The sequence below is a fragment of the Penicillium concentricum genome, assembly GCF_028827145.1.
Source record: "Penicillium concentricum strain IBT 3081 chromosome Unknown utg000006l_segment0_segment0, whole genome shotgun sequence".
In the NCBI taxonomy this organism is placed as follows: domain Eukaryota; kingdom Fungi; phylum Ascomycota; class Eurotiomycetes; order Eurotiales; family Aspergillaceae; genus Penicillium; species Penicillium concentricum.
The window spans coordinates 3,636,420-3,654,866 of record NW_026622759.1 but is presented as its reverse complement, the minus strand read 5'-3'; the positions used below and the strand labels follow the sequence as shown (position 1 = coordinate 3,654,866).

The window sequence follows — 18,447 nt, the reverse complement described above, 5'->3', positions numbered from 1 at the left end:
TTTTTTTTTCATTCTGCATTAGCGGTGGCTCCAAGTGATTTCTGTTTCAGCCTCGTTTTCAATCACAACCCTGTTGTCAATTCTGTCTACATGTTCTTAAAAAAACCAAACACAGCTATTTGGACTCTTATTAGATGTTATAGAAGACAAATCATGATATCATTGGAGTCTGAATGCGACTTTTAAAGAAAAACACAGACATGACCACTCACATCTCTCTAGTACTCTAGAATAGCCCATGTCTGCTCATCCATGGTGGAGAAGATCACACCAGCACTGAGCAACTCCTCACCAGCCCTGGCCACTTCAGTTGCAGGGATGTTCAGTTTAGAAGCGATGACCTGCATGTGTAGGCCGGTGTCATCCTGAGGCTCAGTCTTGAGCAGGTTATAAATCTTCTTCGCAACAAGTGACATTGAGGCAAGAGCCTTGTTCTGCCCACCACTGTAGTCATCCGCACCACCCATGACAGCATCAGTACCACCGACAGCAGCATTTCCGCCAGCAGGAGCGGCACCGGGCGGGCCGCGAGTGAAGAACAAATGCACAACAGTAGCCTCGAGCAGATGAGTATGCAGCTCATTGATATTCGACAAGGGCCGAACAGAATGAGCACCAATGTACCGCTTATTGCCGAAGGATTTGATGGAACCAAAAACCCGTGCGTAGCCGTTGAGCACGAGCTCAGTCTTTCCATCGCCGGGCGCCTTGCCATCGTCGGTGTCCATGTTGTCCGCGGTGGTTGAGTCAACCCATTTCTTCACTTCGATCTCGCCTGTGCCGTCGTCGATCTTGTATGTTACGTTTGTACTTTGAGAGCTGATGTTGCGTACTTGGCCCATGAAGAGGACATTGGCGACGTCGGCACCGTCGATTTGGAATGGCGCTTCAGGGAATGGCTGCGAGGCATCGAGGACTTGCTTCACTGTCACGGGACGAAGGGTTTTGTTGTCCCGGTCACTGGTCTACCTTGAGTATTAGTCGGTGTTGCTGTAAAGAGAAATCTGGAGTTATGTGCATACCTTGCCTCCGGCGGGACTGTTCGCCTCACCGGGCATGAATCCTCCTCCACCGCTGCCGCCGCCGAATGAGCTATAATTGTTGAAATTTCCGTCTAATGAGCTTGTTAGATCATAACCAAACCAGGAGGTTAGATTGGGGGTGATAGATACCCATGGTGTGTGTTGTGTTGTGAAGGGAAAAAGTCAAGGTACAGCGGTCTCTTCAACACCATTTTACTCGATTGGGAGCGTGTTGCACGCGTCGCGGGGATCGTGTTCTGCCTGTGTGGACCGCCTTCTAAATTGGACGCCATCTACTTTAGTCGCCTGCCTTTTCAACTTGAACATTGATATATGTTATTTCTTACTTTATACTAATCAATTGCTCTCAAGTGACCACTATTTCTACTTAGAAAGTACTTACTGCCCTGAAATTTTCGAAACTACATGTCCAATGTGTCTTAATCCAGCCGAGCTGCACATCAAGTAGCTGTAACAGATTTCGAACCACAATTTGGGTACATATTGGGTCTATATTGAATGCATAGTACCTTTTCCCAGTGAATATTTGAATCTCGAAATATGTCAATGTTACTATGACGATGTTTCTACATTCAGCCCAGATTGTATAAATTGTGTTTGTTTGGTTTGCACATGGGAGATAGTTGATCCGGTACTCACCGCCTGGGATTCTCTCAACTTTTTTTTTGCGACAGAAAGACGGCGAGATAAGTGACTCGACTTTTCTTCAGGTGTCTGAAGTTTGAGCAGTCGAGGGTTTGTTTGCGTGATATACTATTTAGTCACTGCAAATTCATCTGTGTTTTTACATTTCCCCCGGCCATTGAAGAGCCGAACGATATAACGCTTATCACTGCATTTCCATATCAGTCGAGGCTTCACAGCATACCACAAAAATGCCTCGCCGTGCTGCCTCCCCCGCAGAGTCGGAGGTCGAGTTCGACATCACGAAATCCCTTTTTGAAAATGACAGCGATTCCGATGCAGGCCCAAAGCCTCCTAAGAAGAAAAACCAGAAGCCCGATACCAACCAAGATCTTGACTTTCTAAACGAAGACGACGGCGATGCGGCTTTCATTGCCAACTCGCAGGCGTCCGCTAACCGCAAGGGCGCCAACCTCAAGGGCCGTACCGTGAAGAAGGGAGGTGGTTTCCAGGCAATGGGTCTCAGCATGACTTTGCTGAAAGCCATCACCCGCAAAGGATTTTCCGTTCCTACCCCGATTCAGCGAAAGACTATCCCCGTGATCATGGACGACAAGGATGTGGTCGGTATGGCTCGAACTGGTTCCGGAAAGACTGCCTCGTTCGTTATTCCTATGATCGAGAAGTTGAAGAGCCACAGCACCGCGTTCGGTGCACGTGCTCTTATCATGTCCCCATCCCGTGAATTGGCCCTGCAAACCATGAAGGTCGTCAAGGAGATGGGCAAGGGAACGAATTTGACATCAGTGCTTCTCATTGGTGGTGACAGTCTGGAAGATCAGTTCGGCATGATGGCCAACAACCCCGATATCATCATCGCAACACCCGGTCGATTCCTGCACTTGAAGGTTGAGATGGACATGGATCTCTCTAGCATCAAGTATGTTGTCTTCGATGAAGCCGACAGACTTTTCGAGATGGGTTTCGCCGCACAGTTGACCGAGATTTTGCACGGCCTGCCCACCAACCGCCAGACTCTTCTCTTCTCCGCTACATTGCCCAAGTCACTTGTCGAATTTGCACGCGCTGGTCTACAGGAGCCAAGTCTGATTCGTCTGGACACAGAAAACAAAGTGTCTCCTGATCTACAAAATGCGTTCTTTGCTGTCAAGTCATCAGACAAAGAAGGTGCCCTACTACACATTCTGCACGATATCATCAAGATGCCTACCGGTGAGACATATATTGGCGGAAGATTACGCCAAGAGGCCGAGAACCCTACAAGGAAGCGCAAGAGATCGGATGTCCGTCTCCCAAGCGGCTTCAAGGAGTCGCCTACCGAGCACTCAACCATCGTGTTCGCTGCAACCAAGCATCACGTAGACTACCTCTATGCTCTTCTCGTTGAGGCAGGATTTGCCACTTCTTACGCCTATGGTTCCCTGGATCAGACTGCTCGTAACCATCATGTTCAAAACTTCCGATCCGGTATCTCAAACATCCTGGTCGTCACCGATGTGGCCGCCAGAGGTATTGATATTCCCGTTCTTGCCAACGTCATCAACTACGACTTCCCTTCACAGCCTAAGATCTTCATTCATCGTGTCGGTCGTACGGCACGTGCCGGCCAAAAGGGCTGGAGTTACAGTCTTGTTCGCGACAAGGATGCCCCGTATCTTCTGGATCTTCAGCTGTTCTTGGGACGCAGGCTGGTTCTCGGTCGCCAATACGGCACTGAACTCAACTTTGCAGAGGACGTTGTCGTTGGAACGCTGGCAAGAGAGCCAGTCTCTCGCACTTGCGAATGGGTACAGAAGGTGCTCGACGATGACATTGATATTTACGGACAAAAGCAAGTGTCTCAAAAGGGAGAGAAGCTGTATCTACGCACCCGTAATTCGGCCTCTGCCGAGAGCGCGAAGCGGGCGAAGGAGGTCGTTTCTTCTGATCACTGGGCCGAGATTCACCCGCTCTTTAACGATGCAACCAGTGAGAGGGAAGTTGAGCGAGAGAGTATGTTGGCCCGCATTGGTGGTTACCGGCCCCATGAAACGATTTTCGAGGCGAACAACCGACGAGGCGGCAAAGTGGAGGCCAATGAGGCCGTTGACACCATTCGACGACTCCGCACTAGTGTCGAGAACAAGAGAAAGCGTGCCGATGCCAAAGCAGAGGCCGAGTTGCAAGCACTTGGAATGCCCACTCCCGGCGAGGATGGTCAAGTGGAGAACGACGATATCCCCGAGCACGCCGGCGAGAACATGTCAGAGGCATCCGACGATGAACTCGAGGTCACTTTCTCTGCCTACAACTCCAAGTCCAAGCAAGGAGAGAAGAAAGATGCAGCGGCAGCATTCCAGAACCCCGATTATTTCATGGGCTACACGCCTCTACACAACGACATGGCCGAAGATAAGGCTTACGGTGTGCACTCGGGTACAAACTCGAACTTTGCCAGTGACTCTCGCAACGCGACGATGGATCTCAATGGCGACGAAGGCAAGCGCGGTTTCGGTGAAGCGCGTTCCATCATGCGTTGGGACAAGCGACACAAGAAGTACGTTGCCCGCCAGAACGACGAGGACGGCTCCAAGGGCAGCCGACTTGTGCGCGGTGAGAGTGGAGCCAAGATCGCCGCCAGTTTCCGCAGTGGTCGCTTCCAAGCCTGGAAGAAGGGCAAGCGCGTGGATCGGATGCCTCGTGTTGGCGAGGCTGAGACGCCTGCTATGAACAGTGTCGACTCGCGCATGAGCAGTGGACGGTTCCGTCACAACCAGGACCGGGCGCCTAAGCGTGCTGATCCTCTGCGTCGCGACTACGATCGGATGAAGAAGAAGAACGAAGCTGCACGTGAACGCCAGCACGATAAGTTGGGAGGTGCGGCATATGGTGGAAAGAGCGAACTTCGGTCTACGGAGGATATTCGCAAGGCACGGAAGCAGGTGCAACAGCGTCGCGATAAGAATGCTCGGCCATCGAAGAGACGTTGATTTGGGAGGAAAAGTTTACTGTAGAATAGATGTCTATATTGCAGAGATACCATTTGTGTTCGGAGATTTTTTTTTTTTTTTTACAGTCCAATGTATCCGGGATTTAGGAACTGCCCAGATCACCACATGGGAAGAAGTTGGTGTAGCCTAGACTTGTTAGTATACGAAGATATTGAAAATTTGACTACCTCAAGATTGAAACTTGGCATGCAGGCCATCACGTTTAAACCCTTAGATCAACCTGGGTGATCAAGATGTGATATGAGCCCAATCACGCCCTAGAGGCCTCGGACCCCCTTTATGTTCATCCGAAATACGGACCCTGATAAAGGGTTCTATCAGGGTCCGTAGAATTGCCTAGGGGTTTCAAGGTACATATGTAGAGATTGAGATTATACGGATTTAGCCGTTGAGGCTAGGAGAATTCCCGAATAATCTCCGTAGGACAAAACGCTATAAAAAAATATTAAAAAAAAATACCGGCAATTTTTTGATCTGATCAAAAAAACAAGTGACAAATTAAACTAGAACACTACAAAAATTGGGTACAAATAATAGGTCAAGATGATTGGCAAATTTGAAAAACAACTGTACTATTTAATCCTGCATGAACGGGGGTGACAGACCCCTTGCTGCTCCGCGTGCCGCATGTTCCACACCCCTTTTTCCCTAGTCGGATCATGCCGAGTTTTATATTATATATATATAACGGAGTACGGGTTGTATAAGTATGCAGAGTAACCTATATTGGATATTCTCTACATATTCTATCCATGACGTGAGATCTGGAATGTAGTTCTTAAGCCAGGGATGATCATGCGTAAAGGACAATGTGATCGCCCTAGGCGCCAAAAGGCTGCAGCCACATCTCTATTAGGGGTCCCCGGAAAATAAAGTAGACCCCGAAGGATTTCAAGGGATATTCTCTGAGATCTTTTTAAACCCTTTAAACCCTTAAAACCCTTCCCTTTGAAACACTTGGAGATTCTTTCCCCCCCCTTATCTTTGATCACTCGAATTACTCCGTATTCAAGTTCATCCGAATCCAAGGCATATAGAAAGAAAAAAGAAAAAAAAAAAAGGGGAGAGAAAAAAAACAGTGGGTATCACAGGAATCTGATTATTGACCCGGTATCACACCCGCAAACTATTTCCAAAAAAAAAACGCCCAAAAAGAAGGAGAAAAAGGAGGGAAGGAAAAAAAAAGGGGACAATTGCGGTGCCTGCAGTTGTCCGACTCAAACCCTGTGAGACCTTTCTATCTCTGATCTGCGGACTGTAACAGTAACCCCCTAGACGGAGCATAAAAACCTGGTACAATGATTTGAGTCGGAGAATAAGGGGATTTATAAATGCTTAAAAGGGTTTCAAGGGTTTAAATTTAAGATCAATTGCCGGGATATTATGTGGAGTTGAAATATTATAAAGAAGTCAAGAGAGGGTTATAATTAAGTATCCTAACCCTAAAAAAAACATCTGATTTCGGAGGTTACTATCGAATTATCTTTTTATATTGTATATATATGTATATATATATATTGAATCTAGATCATATTAAATGTGTAAAAAGTAGTACATGTACTCCACGCAATAGTCCACGCCGAGGTTGACTATTGGCAATGGCTGCGGGCGCCGACGTCGATCCGTCAATCTTTCCACCTTGCTTAGTCCTGATTGGTATATATACCCTCTCCGGGAAAAATGGAAAAATGGAAAAAAAAGAAAAAAGGGAAAAGAACTCTCCTTTGGAATTTAATCCCTTCCCTTTTTACCCGCTCCTGAGAGTGTCACTGACAGATGCAAGCCCCGAAGTGCCAAATAGGATAGAGGTAGGGGCAAAACAAGGAAGAGAGAGGAGGAGGAATAGAGAGAAGCATTCTCTCTCTTTTATTTTTATTTTTACAGTATCAGATCAAAAAAGAAAGGAGTCTAAGAGGGGCAACCGTTAAAATCCATTATTCTCCAATGATCTACCATGACGAAGATCAAGTCTATCAGTTACTAGCGCCTGCATTGACCACTTTTGTGTAGGGTATATCCTGTATGTAGTCAAATTTCTTTGGACTATCGAACGCCTTAGGAACATTCAAGTGGAGATGTACTTTATTTTATTCCATTTGGGCTACATCTTACTACTTTCGGGTATAGTTCACCGTTTCCCTCCCCTTTAACAAAATACCTTGGAACGTGGGACGTGTGATCAAGAGGTAAGGCGTGGGGTGTGCTTTGACATTTTGCTGCACCTTGATCCTAGCTCGATGATCGCCTGCAATAAGTCGCCCTGGGAAGACATGCGTATGAGTAACCCTGTATCCTGCTGTCATCTAGAAATCTCTCGATGCAGTCTATTTTCTGACTCCTCTAATAGCGGATCTCTCCATATTGATTATAAGCTTGAGTCCTTGGAAGGTATTGGAGAGACTTTGATAGGACCTTTCTTTTCTATTCTCTACACCGCTGCGCTTTCTTTTCTTCTCCTACTCAGATATGCTGCACCAACGTACCGCGAAAGCCAGCGGTCTCTGCTTGTGAATTTGAACGAAGATCCACCTAAAAAGAAACAAAAAAACCCAGTGACAAAAAAGAAAGAAAAAAAAAAAAAACTAAAGCAATTGCCCCGTGGGCCCATTCTCTTCTTTGCCCGACACCCCGATGCAATCACTCGTGCTTCACCCCCCGAGCCTCACTATCTCCCAGTTTGGACAGCCCCGATTCAACCAGGGCCCAGAGCGGCTACCGTTGAATCGATCTTGGTCCCCCAATGCTCGAGGGTGTAGCTCCCGGGCTCCTATACCCCATCAATCTATGTCTGGATCCCCTCCAGCAAAACCCTCGGAGCCGTCCGCAGAGATCAAGCCTCGGGGATATCCTTCCTCACCCGTCGCGGCTGAGCGGTCTGTATCTGCATTAGAATTATCACAAGTACCGGTGAATGAGCCACTGTCACGGTTGGGATATAACGAACAGGGACCGATATATGCTGGATCTCCACTACCAGCACCGCCATGTCCACCCACCCTAGACCCAACGCATCCCACAGGTCGCTCACTGGCACAGAAATCGACCCGACGCACAAAAGCCCATGTGGCATCGGCCTGTGTCAATTGCAAGAAAAAGCACCTTGGATGTGACCCAGCTCGTCCGTGTCGAAGATGTGTGCTTGCTGGAAAAGCCGTAAGTGGTTTTAAAAATGAATCTCCGTGAACCATGAAATCGCAACTAACAAGTAGGGGGAAAAAGTCAACATGTGTGGACGTCACCCATAAAAAGCGAGGACGACCCCCGTTGAAAGCAGAGGATTCGTCTCTCAGGTCCTATACCACACAATTGGATAACCCGACGATCCCAGCGGAGGCTCAACCAACCATGCCCCCACGGCGGACCACCATGCATCGGGCTACGTCTTCACGAGAATTACGGCCCATGACGGATCTACAGGGATTGGCAGATACAAGCTCGGTAGGAGTACGGACACCACATCGGTGGTCTGCTTCGGTATTTCCTCTGACACGGCCTATGGACCCCTCCCCTACGGTCCCGGGAGGTATGATTCGACGCCCATTCTCTTCATCTGGACCGCCATCCCATTCAGTACCGACGCATTCACAAGTACCTTCACCATACATGCCAATGACAGGCGGGTTCAACCCAACCCTAAAGATCAACACTATGTCTGGTGGCATGGAGCGGCGATTCCCAACATACGGCATCCCAGCATTACCACCACCAACATCGCCTCCCCAACATCAACCGCCGCCAGTTAGTATACCATTTCTACCGTATACGGAGACTCCTGGCAATCCTATCCGTCCAACAAACGATCCCCGAGTATCGCTATCACCTCGAGATCCATACAACATCGAATCACCCGTCCGGCTCCCTCCAATCCACCAGGCAACAGCCGGGCCACCACCCCCTTCTCACCATGGCCATCGCCTCAGCGACCCGTACCCAATGAATTGGACTCTCCCAGGCCGAGAAGAAGCCCTTCACGACCCCCGCGCTGTACCTCTCCACAGATCTGCAGGGCCGGCCTTCAATTACTCCATTCCCCACCAACGCTCCTCTTCCATAACAAGCGCAACCATGGATCCCATACCCCGCCACCTTGGGCCAGTGGAATTACCATCCCCGATTCAGATAACATCTGGCAGTTCGCCTTCCATGACGAGGGCTGAGCCACCTAGCACTGAAGCCGAAGGTCACGACAACAGACCTATCAAACGGCGCAAGATGGCTTTGGATGACATGGTCAATGGCTGATTTTGGCACACTGCTTTCAAACCCATCTGCAACCTGATACTGATACTGATACCAATCGGAGGCTCAAGTTCCTCCTTGTACTGTATAATCATACTCTTGAATCCCCTGTAGCAGGGTCTACGGGGATTAATCATTGCGCCGTTTGGGGTTCTTTACTGGGAAAATGATTCGGACAATTTTGGTCTCTTTTCATCGAATCTCATTTCCCATGTCTGGTTTTGTTTTCTTTTCTTTCGAAAGTGCAGGACATCAAAAAGTATATGTTCTCATTTCCCGGTGTTTTCCTGTCGTTTTTCTCTATGTTTATTTGCCAGGATATCCCATCCGCATTGTTACCTGTTTTTTTTTTTTTTTTTTGCTTTTGCATTTATCATATCCCACCTCATGACAGCTTTCGGATTGGCTTGTCTCTACTCTGCTGGACAAAATGGAAGGTGGCTGGATGAGGGTCTCTTTTGTCATCTCCTTTGTCATTGTCTATTTTGTCGCATCTTGCATCTCATTTGTCACTCTTCGATTCCCCTTCTCGCGAGTACCCCCTATAGTTGATGCGCGATTTTTTGTCCCTAAGACACATGGCACGGCGTTTCGAACATGGGGGTCGTCTTGCATTGGTTTTTGTTCCATTTTATTTTTTTTGCTGGGTATGAAATGTCATTGTCAACCTAGGTTGGCTGTTTATCTTGATGTTGTGTCTACTTTCAAAACTGTACATGTATGGGGTATCTATATACTCATAACCATACCCATGTCACTTTCGACTTTGTCGCCATGTAGACTCTCCATTCACACATATGTTGTACATTAGTAATATTTAACATGCAAGTAAAATAAAAATATAAAAAAATGCACTAAGAGGGAATCGAACCCCCGGCACAACATAACTTGCTAATCAGATGATTAACTGGAAGTGTTATATGTTACCACTACACCATTAGTGCTTGTTATGATAATTAGACATATGTTTTGTTTTATATCTGACAATTATTAGAATTCTAAACAGCACTCTACTTTGAGATGTTGGAGATTTAATACTTGTTAACGGTCTAAAAACATTTGCTGTTGTGAATATCTAAATTTCGGGACAAGCGACCGTAATCATCCAACCGCAACGGTGTTATTTATGGTGAAGTGCGGAAATACTTATTTAAGTGTCATTCTTAGGTACTGAGAGTTGATAATATATATCATGAACATTTTACCTTATTGTGCCAACTCTTTTGCCAAAACAAAGTTGACACCAGCCTGGAGTCGATATGTGAGTAATCACTAGTGGACCCATAGCAGTTATCCTGATGCTAAGTTATTAGTTCTATAGTAGCGGAGATCGTGAAGTTCTATGATCTCACCAAGTGGCTTTGACGATGACCTACAGTCAATTCCCGCAGGTATTAGACACGGGTCGGAGGAGAAATTACGGGTCGAGAAAAGTCGACGAGCAAGTGACCGTACGGCTGGCCTATTCAAGGCGATGTTTTCTGAGTTCGAGGAGTAAGACCCATGCACAGTAGGCATCCATACTAGGGCAGTGCATGTGCACTGGAGCAACGGACGAGGGCAAGATTATAGCCTGTGCAAGGGCAAAGATGGAGGATATATGAACCCAGGGTTATTTTCTTGATCTCAGGCTCCCATCTCTCTTATCTTTTTTGATATATTTTCCCGGTGTCAGTGCTGTAGCTAGAAAGATGAAATTAGATGCCCCTAAAGTCATGAAAAAGTTGTAAAATGTCATATAAGACATGTGGTGCGAGATGGGATTCTGCCTCAGGCAGGTACAACCCTATCTGGAAAGTGCCTATCCTACACCCTGCCCGTGCACTTGTCTTTCTCTGTTACACAGCCCATATATGGAATCCGATCCCTAGTGGCCTGGATAGAGCATTATGTCCATTGGTTACAAGTTTTGCGCTACGGTCACATGTTGGAATGGCAACGTAAAGTCCCCAATTGGCTAACATTTTGGCGAACACACCCGGCAACTTTCGTAGGCCAACTTACATATCTACCTACATTTTTACCACTTAGCTAAACTGGCCTCTCATAATACCATAACGTACAACACAACACTCAAACAAGGATCATTGACCCTACTTACATAGATAGTGAGTAAGACCAATTTTGATGAAGTTCACTGCTTATGACGTCCAAGAAAAATGTGCAAGCTCATTTATGGCCCCGTGAGATTCAAATGTGGTCACGAGGGAGAAGAAACTGGCATTATGCCCCACAAAAGCAGTTGTGGCGTAATCAAGGACCGAGTGCCCGTCGCGAAGTCTACCAAACGGACCATTATTTGCACAGACTGCAAGGCAAAGGTAAGTGGTTGGCTTGTTATTTTCAGAGAAAGAGTTGGCCGGATATAGCTACCGAGAAGGCAAATGGGAAAGAAAACCGTGGATTAGCTTCGCTGCTAAGAGAGAGAGGCAGATCAATCTGGTGGGGAGCAGAGGTCCCAACAGCATGAGGCAGAAAGGCTGCCTTAACAAGAACCCTAACATGATTTTAGTAAACTCTGGAGTGCTGGATGTGCCGAAACAAGAACCTTTCTCGCGCTTTGGTACAATAGTAAAGGGTCCTGGAGATGGTCTGATTGGGGTTACGCGAGCGAGACTGCATGAAGATATTTGGGGAGAACCGAAGTAGTTAAGACTGAGATACTTGGAATCGAGCAAGGATCTTCCAACGAGAGAGAATATTCCAAGTCCTATATGCTCAAAAGAAAGTTATTTTATCTCTTTCGCCCCCCACACATCCATACAACAGTATAACCGATGCCAATTATTGCCCTAGTAGAAAAAAAGAATGGGGGAGTCAGTCGTGCTGGCTCAAAAGCCGAAGACTTAATACGGCGAATATTGTCTCTCAACACATCAGCGGAAGAGTATTGCGACCTCCAGCATTTGGAAATGACATCGTGATATTCAAGGCCATTAAGACTTGGAAAATCTTGCGCGGCATAACGTCTCTCAATTTCATCGTTATCCTCAATCTCGGAAAAAGGGTGTGCACCAGTAGAGACTTCGTAGATAAAGGAACCCAGCGCAAACAGGTCAGTCTGGATAGTTCGAGGCGGCGAAGGTGACGAAGGCGACGAAGGTGAACGGTATCGACTTTCCTCTTCCACCAAGGACTCGAGATTATTAATCCTTGATCCAGCAAAATCGCAAAGTTGAATCGAAAAGTCATCAGCCACGAGAAAGTTACGTGCAAAAATATCGGAGGGAATGACACCATATCCATGTATAGTAGAAATAGCGTCAACGGCATTTTTGATCCATCGACCTCGTGTTTTGGCATCTAATGATTGCGAATGCTCTTGGAGGTAACTTCGCACGTCCCCATTCCGTAGATAGGGGAACTGAATCCCTCTTTCGGTGACAACAAGGCAGTTTAAGATATTAGGATCTTTTGGGAGGAACTGGTAGACAAGCTTCTCACGATTGATGCATAACTCTGAGAACTCTTCTCTGCTTCTGATAGATTCGATTATCTCTTGGCTGCAGCTTTGGGTATTATGTTTCAGGGGTGCCTTAAGAACTTGGTCCTGAGAACTGGAATCTTGGTGGATACACCCGGTACCCCCAAGCGCGACGATACCTAGGGTGCCTTCAGGACCCAAAAGCACAGGATGCCCTTCCATCGGGGATCTAAATGAAAATAGGAATAGGAGAAAGGGAAAAGGAAAGGTAGAGGCTGGACAGATAACATGTGATGGTAAGCCCGAAACATTGTTAGGTCATACAAGCCCAGAGAAAGTATTGGATTCATTTTCGTATGTTTGCGTTCAAGACTTGCCAATGCCTATATCCGTGCAATGGTGTTATTCTGGTAATATGCTCATTTCCAAGAAGTTTCGAAAACGAAACTTGACCATTGTATTATTGCAGGGAAAAGGATAGAGTAGAGTGGGATAAAATATGCAAGTTTTAGTCCGTGGCCTCCAAGTTATCCAGTAATCAAGCGATTTCTCAGATCTATCTGGGATAGAGATAGGTTTCTTCAGCCTAGCACTGTTGCCGATCGGCTGTGGAGTCTGAGATCACCCACGGGCAGTGATACTGTCAGATACTTAATCTCTAGGAATGCTTGATGCTAGAATATAGATATTATCTGATTTCTTCTCAGGTTGCTTTGTATCCTCATTACACCAGCATGCGCAAGAGCTCATACCATTCTCTCACAGATTTCCGGTCATGAAGTGGACAGCTGAGAGAAGTATGTGGGTTTATATATGGAACCCTTGTATATCATTTCCTAAACCTATGTGATCGGCTCCCCATTAGCTTTCACGCTGAATTGTCCCTCTTCAGATTTCCCCTCTTTGGTTTTATACCTGTTTTCATCTCTGGAAATATTCCAAGCTTCTCTCTTCCATCAATATCTACCACAAAAGCTCTTAGATGACCTCAAGTTACACCATACAAGATGTTCGACCGATTCAAGAACAAGTTTCACCGCAGGCACAAGAAGAATCGACAAGAGGTGAGTCGTACAAGTACAATGGTATTCATACAGTGTTTCACACATCGAGATATGCCACCATAGAAGTATTCTTTTCTTTTGGCAAAGCTGATACATTTGATATTTTGAAGGTCAAATCCACACTAGCAAAGCTAGAGCAAGCAGACAACGTAAAATTTCGACCTGTGGCAGCTCCTTCCGCACAGCCAGCTGCCACTGCTAAGCTACCACCTGTGGAGAGGAGCGAGTCACTGGTCGATGAAGAGCCAGCTAAGAAGCCAGATGCCCCAAAGTATTTGTGGGTGGAGGCCCTCAGCTCCCTCTCTGAATCCAAACAGGAAACACTCAAGAATATGGGATTCAACCTGTCCAACGCACAACCTGGATCTGTCGAGTCCAGCATTGACAATCTGGTCGGTGTGGTCAACCAGAGACAGGAAGAGTGCGAGAAGAAGTTTTGGAAAGTCAATGTCGGCGATGAAGAAATTGTCCTAAGGAACTATACAAATAGGATTGTGGACTGGTTGAAAAAGGCTGGAGATATAGCTGTTCAATTTGCCCCACCTCAAGCAGGTATCCCTTGGGCTGTCATCAAATCGGTCATGCAGGTAATTCCCCCACTGCCTTGCTTTTATATTTGATCTGGACCCTGTCCTTCTCGACACTTCAATCTCTCTTATGCACTCTGCTAACCCATGGCATTAGATTCCGGTCATCGAAGGCGAGCAAATGGCTGCGTTGCTTGCAACCACAGAAAAGATCGTCCGCGTGATCAGTCGTGGCCAAGTTTATGAGTCGGTCTACCTCAGGAACAGACCCGCTACGGATAGCATCTCAAAGAATCTTCAATCGGCACTAACCACAATCTATACTACATCGTTGGATCTACTTGCTGAATCGGGAATTCTGTTCTCCAAAAGCACTGCTACACGCACGCTTCAAGCACTCCTCAATCCGGGCAAGGTTTCTGGCAGTATCTCGGCTATAAGCGAGCAAGAAGATGATCTACTACGTGACGTCTCTGCATGTGAAGTGAGACGCAGTGCGAATGCAGATGACAGCATGATTGAAATGCTGAATGCCTTCAATACCCCGATGAAGCGGGTAGATGAGAACATTCAACATCTCCTTCAAAAGATGGATGAAGAAAAGCGGATCGAGATGTTGGAATGGATCTCTTCTATTCCGTTTGGCAAAAATCATAACAACGTGAAAGAAAAGAGGACACCCGGGACGGGTGAGTGGTTATTACAACATGAGGACTTTGCCAACTGGGAGGAAAGCGACTCGTCTATCTTCTGGCTCCAGGGCTCTCCCGGTACCGGAAAGACCTTCCTCACATCAACCGTCGTCGACCGAATCCAGGACCAACTAAGCGACACATCTAAGAATGAAGGCTTCGCATTTTTCTACTGCGATAAGAACGAACCGCGACGTGCACAGTCACTATCGATCCTTCAAAGTATCGTGCGTCAGCTCTCAACTACCGCGAATAATCCCGAATCCACACAAACAAAGCTTTGTGAATTATACAATAAATGTCGCAGTGCCGGGTCAGCCTTCAGCCTAGGGCAGTGCAATGAGCAGATCCATGCCTCGCTGGATATTTACGAGAAAACCACGATCGTGATTGATGCCATGGACGAATGTAATCCAGATTCCCGCGACGAGCTTATTGAAGCCTTGAATTCCTTTGTTTCTCAATCCAACAAACGGCAAGTAAAAGTTTTCGTTTCAAGCCGACCTGACCCCGACATTGAGGTCCAATTGCAAAACGCCCTAAATACCGGCATCAACGCGAGTGACAACAAAGGCGACATTAGAGAATATCTCAATGTCGAGTTAGACAAGCTTGCTAGGAAGACCCCTTTCATCGGACGCTTGAAAGCGAAGATTGTCGATACACTACTCGAGCGTTGCCAAGGAATGTTTCAATGGGCGGCTCTGCAAGCACACCAAATCCAGAAGTGCAAGACTGAGTCTAGTGTATGGAAACGACTTGAAAATCTTCCGGACGGTATTCAAAAGGCATATGACGAGGCATGGAGTCAAATTGAAGACCTAGAGGAGCCTGATCAAATCCTCACAAGCCGCGCTATGCTGTGGGTTATGGCTGCTGAACGACCGCTCTCCTCATCCCAGCTTATCTGCGCTGTTCGCGTGAACACAAAGGGGGAGCTACCTACATTGGCCGATGAAATTGACGAGCAAGGCCTGCTGTCACTCTGTAACAATCTCCTCACAATTGACTCTCAGCAAAAGGTGTGGCGGTTTGCACATCTATCGGTTCGCGAATACCTAGAAACCAAGATGCAATGGACCCTTCCACGAGCTAATTTCCACGCTGCTAGTGCCTGTCTCTCATGGTTCATCACAATGTACGACAAAGACGATAGCAATGAAATTGATTTGTCAGATTGGGAGGGACAACCAGAGCCAGCTGATATCTTCCATCTCATGCACCCATTCCATCTATACATGAGGCATCACTGGGCAAAGCATGTTCAGGGGGCGCAGGATGACGAAGAAGCTACGTTGTCCTCCCTTTTGAAGATCTTCCTCGGATCTCCCCAGGAAAGCAGCAAGCAATACCAGAAATGGTATGAAGTGATGGCGAACGATTTGGAAAACATTGTTTTGGTCACCGATCTTCAAGGCACGGATGTATACAACTTTTACCTCCTGGCAGGCGGCTTTGATGAAGCAGAATTCGACACATGCGACTTTAACCAGGCACAACATCCGGAGTATGGCGAGTTTGAAAGCGAGTTAGGGCCATCAGATGCTGCCATTTATGCGATGTGTCATCTTTCATTTGCTGCCATCCTGTCAGACTGGTGGCAAAATGCAGAATTCGATGTTTCGCGCGTAAATGAAAGAGGCCATAATCTTCTCACGCTTGCTGCTCGAGTTGACTGTACATCAATTTGCAAAACACTCGTCGAAAAAGGTGCAGATTTGAACCAGAAAGTTGAGGGTCAAGATTACGGTAGTGCCCTTCATGCAGCAGCTCACCAGGGACACACTGAAACGGTGAAATATCTGCTCGAAGCAGGTGCAGATGTGAACATGACAGTGGAAAACGGAAAACATGGGAGTGCTCTTGTTGCAGCGCTTGCCTCTGAGAAAGTCGATACTGCCAAATTCCTGATCCAAAAGGCGGGTGCGGATGTGAATCAGACCCACACCCTTAAGGAGGAGGAAGAGGACGAAGATCTAGAGCCGGTCGTGGTTCTGACTCCAATTGCATTAGCAGCCAAAATTAAGGGCACCGAGCTTCTCAAGATCCTAGTGGATGCTGGAGCAAACATGAATGTGTCAAAACAGTCTGGAAATGCCCTTTCTGTAGCAATCAGATTCCACAACTTTGAGGGTGCCAAGTACCTGATTCAAAAGGCAAAGGCCGATGTGAACTTGCCAATCTTGGAGGCTAGCTTCTGTACTCTCCTGGAACGAGCATCAACCGACAGCAGAAATTTGGAAATTGTCAAATGTTTAGTTGAAGCAGGTGCCGAGGTGAATCCATCAGAATGCGGAGAGCATGGCACGCCTCTCGCAGCAGCAGCATATGGAACCAACAATGCAAACAAGGCAAGCTCGATTGAAATTGTAAAGTATCTTGTCAATGCAGGGGCAGATATTCATAAAGGGGATGACAAGAGAAGCCCTGTCTCTCTGGCAGTACTTGGTCAGGATATCAAGGTTCTCGAATACCTGGTTGAAGTAGGTGCAGAGTTGAATGTGCCAGAGGAATTCGAGCAATCAATCAGATCCGGATTCCTCGAGGGTGTCAAGTACCTGATCCAGAAGGGTGCCGACGCCAATAAGCCACTTGCCGAGGGAGACCATGGTACTGTCCTCGAATATACAGCAGCACAGGACAGAACCCTTGACATTACCAAAGCACTGGTAGGTGCAGGAGCAGATGTGAATTTGCTATCACAGAACGGAGTATATGGTAGTCCTCTCGCAGCAGCTGTTGCATCATACCTAGGTGGTGATGTCAACACAGTCAAGTACCTGATCCAAAAGGGCGCTGATGTCAACTTGTCATTGCCACATGGAAAATATGGCAATACCCTTACAGCAGCAGTGGCAGATGGTTGCGACGTCGAGGTAGTCGAGTGTCTCATTGAGGCAGGAGCAGATGTGAATGCGTTGCCACAGCGTGGGAACTATGGCAGTGCTCTTGTAGCAGCCGTGGTATCCGGGGACAGCACCGAAGCTGTCAAGGTCCTGGTGCGTGCGGGAGCAAACGTGAACTTGCCAATCAAGTATGAAAATTGTGGTAGTCCTCTCGCGGTTGCAGCAAACAAGGGAGATCTTGAGGTCGTCCAGTTCCTGGTCGAAGCAGGGGCTGACATCAATATGCCACTCGAAAATGGAAAATACCGTAATGCGCTCGCAGCCGCGAAGGCGCAAGAGGAGGACGAAGAGGTGGTAAAACTTCTTGAACGCGGGGCAACAATTTGATTGCCTTTTAATGTAAATAGATTGTATTCACTTTATGACTTTGCTCTGAAAGAGAGAAGGGAAAACTTGCATGTCTTGCTATAATAGGTCCAATGTCTTAAGAATATCTCAAATATCTTGGACGCTGCGGGAAGCTCTCTTGATAATGCTGTATGTTAAAGGCTTTAATTTTCACAATTCAAACTAGCGATTCGTTCGGTTTCAATCTAATGGAGGTGGATATAGGTCAAAGTTACTATTTTCATCGATGATATGGCAAACTACGCGTCAATGAACCTGGCTTACCTCACCGTATTTAACAAGGGTGTGATGCCAGTACGTTTTGATGCTTATTTGTTATTTTGAGTGCGTTAGCTAAGCATTTCTTTACATTTAGGTCCGCACCTGCGTCGCTGTTAAGCAGCTCCCGCTTGGTACTGATGTTGAGATCGAGGCTATGGCCTACTTTAGGGTTGAGATCAGCATCATCGTTATCCACCTTTGAACGGAATTTTTATGGGGAAACTCGATCAAACACAATTATCCATTGATATGAACACATTGCTTATCTGGGGGAGAAAGAGAAACTAAAAGATTACTCCTTGTATGAA

At 46.8% G+C, this 18,447-nt stretch overlaps 6 protein-coding genes across 6 annotated transcripts; 4 read left to right on the top strand and 2 right to left on the bottom strand.

The window, feature by feature from the left end:
* Positions 1-218: 218 nt before the first annotated feature.
* On the bottom strand, positions 219-1,176 carry N7517_011634 (uncharacterized protein; the record flags this gene model as incomplete). The annotated part of the gene is made up of 3 exons (XM_056729357.1): positions 219-965; positions 1,023-1,114; positions 1,173-1,176. The coding sequence occupies 3 exons, from the start codon at positions 1,174-1,176 to the stop codon at positions 219-221; spliced, it is 843 nt and encodes a 280-aa protein (XP_056575172.1).
* Positions 1,177-1,918: 742 nt separating this feature from the next.
* On the top strand, positions 1,919-4,657 carry N7517_011633 (ATP-dependent RNA helicase DBP10; the record flags this gene model as incomplete). Its single annotated transcript, XM_056729356.1, has 1 exon — positions 1,919-4,657. The coding sequence occupies one exon, from the start codon at positions 1,919-1,921 to the stop codon at positions 4,655-4,657; it is 2,739 nt and encodes a 912-aa protein (XP_056575171.1).
* Positions 4,658-7,462: 2,805 nt separating this feature from the next.
* On the top strand, positions 7,463-8,920 carry sclB (uncharacterized protein; the record flags this gene model as incomplete). Its single annotated transcript, XM_056729355.1, has 2 exons — positions 7,463-7,831; positions 7,898-8,920. 2 exons carry the CDS (start codon positions 7,463-7,465, stop codon positions 8,918-8,920), a joined length of 1,392 nt encoding a protein of 463 aa, XP_056575170.1.
* Positions 8,921-11,076: 2,156 nt separating this feature from the next.
* N7517_011631 (uncharacterized protein) lies at positions 11,077-11,387 on the top strand (the record flags this gene model as incomplete). The annotated part of the gene is made up of 2 exons (XM_056729354.1): positions 11,077-11,238; positions 11,265-11,387. 2 exons carry the CDS (start codon positions 11,077-11,079, stop codon positions 11,385-11,387), a joined length of 285 nt encoding a protein of 94 aa, XP_056575169.1.
* Positions 11,388-11,651: 264 nt separating this feature from the next.
* Positions 11,652-12,563, bottom strand: N7517_011630 (uncharacterized protein; the record flags this gene model as incomplete). The annotated part of the gene is made up of 1 exon (XM_056729353.1): positions 11,652-12,563. One exon carries the CDS (start codon positions 12,561-12,563, stop codon positions 11,652-11,654), a length of 912 nt encoding a protein of 303 aa, XP_056575168.1.
* Positions 12,564-13,348: 785 nt separating this feature from the next.
* On the top strand, positions 13,349-17,857 carry N7517_011629 (uncharacterized protein; the record flags this gene model as incomplete). The annotated part of the gene is made up of 3 exons (XM_056729352.1): positions 13,349-13,405; positions 13,516-13,992; positions 14,090-17,857. 3 exons carry the CDS (start codon positions 13,349-13,351, stop codon positions 17,855-17,857), a joined length of 4,302 nt encoding a protein of 1,433 aa, XP_056575167.1.
* Between the last annotated feature and the right edge of the window lie 590 nt (positions 17,858-18,447).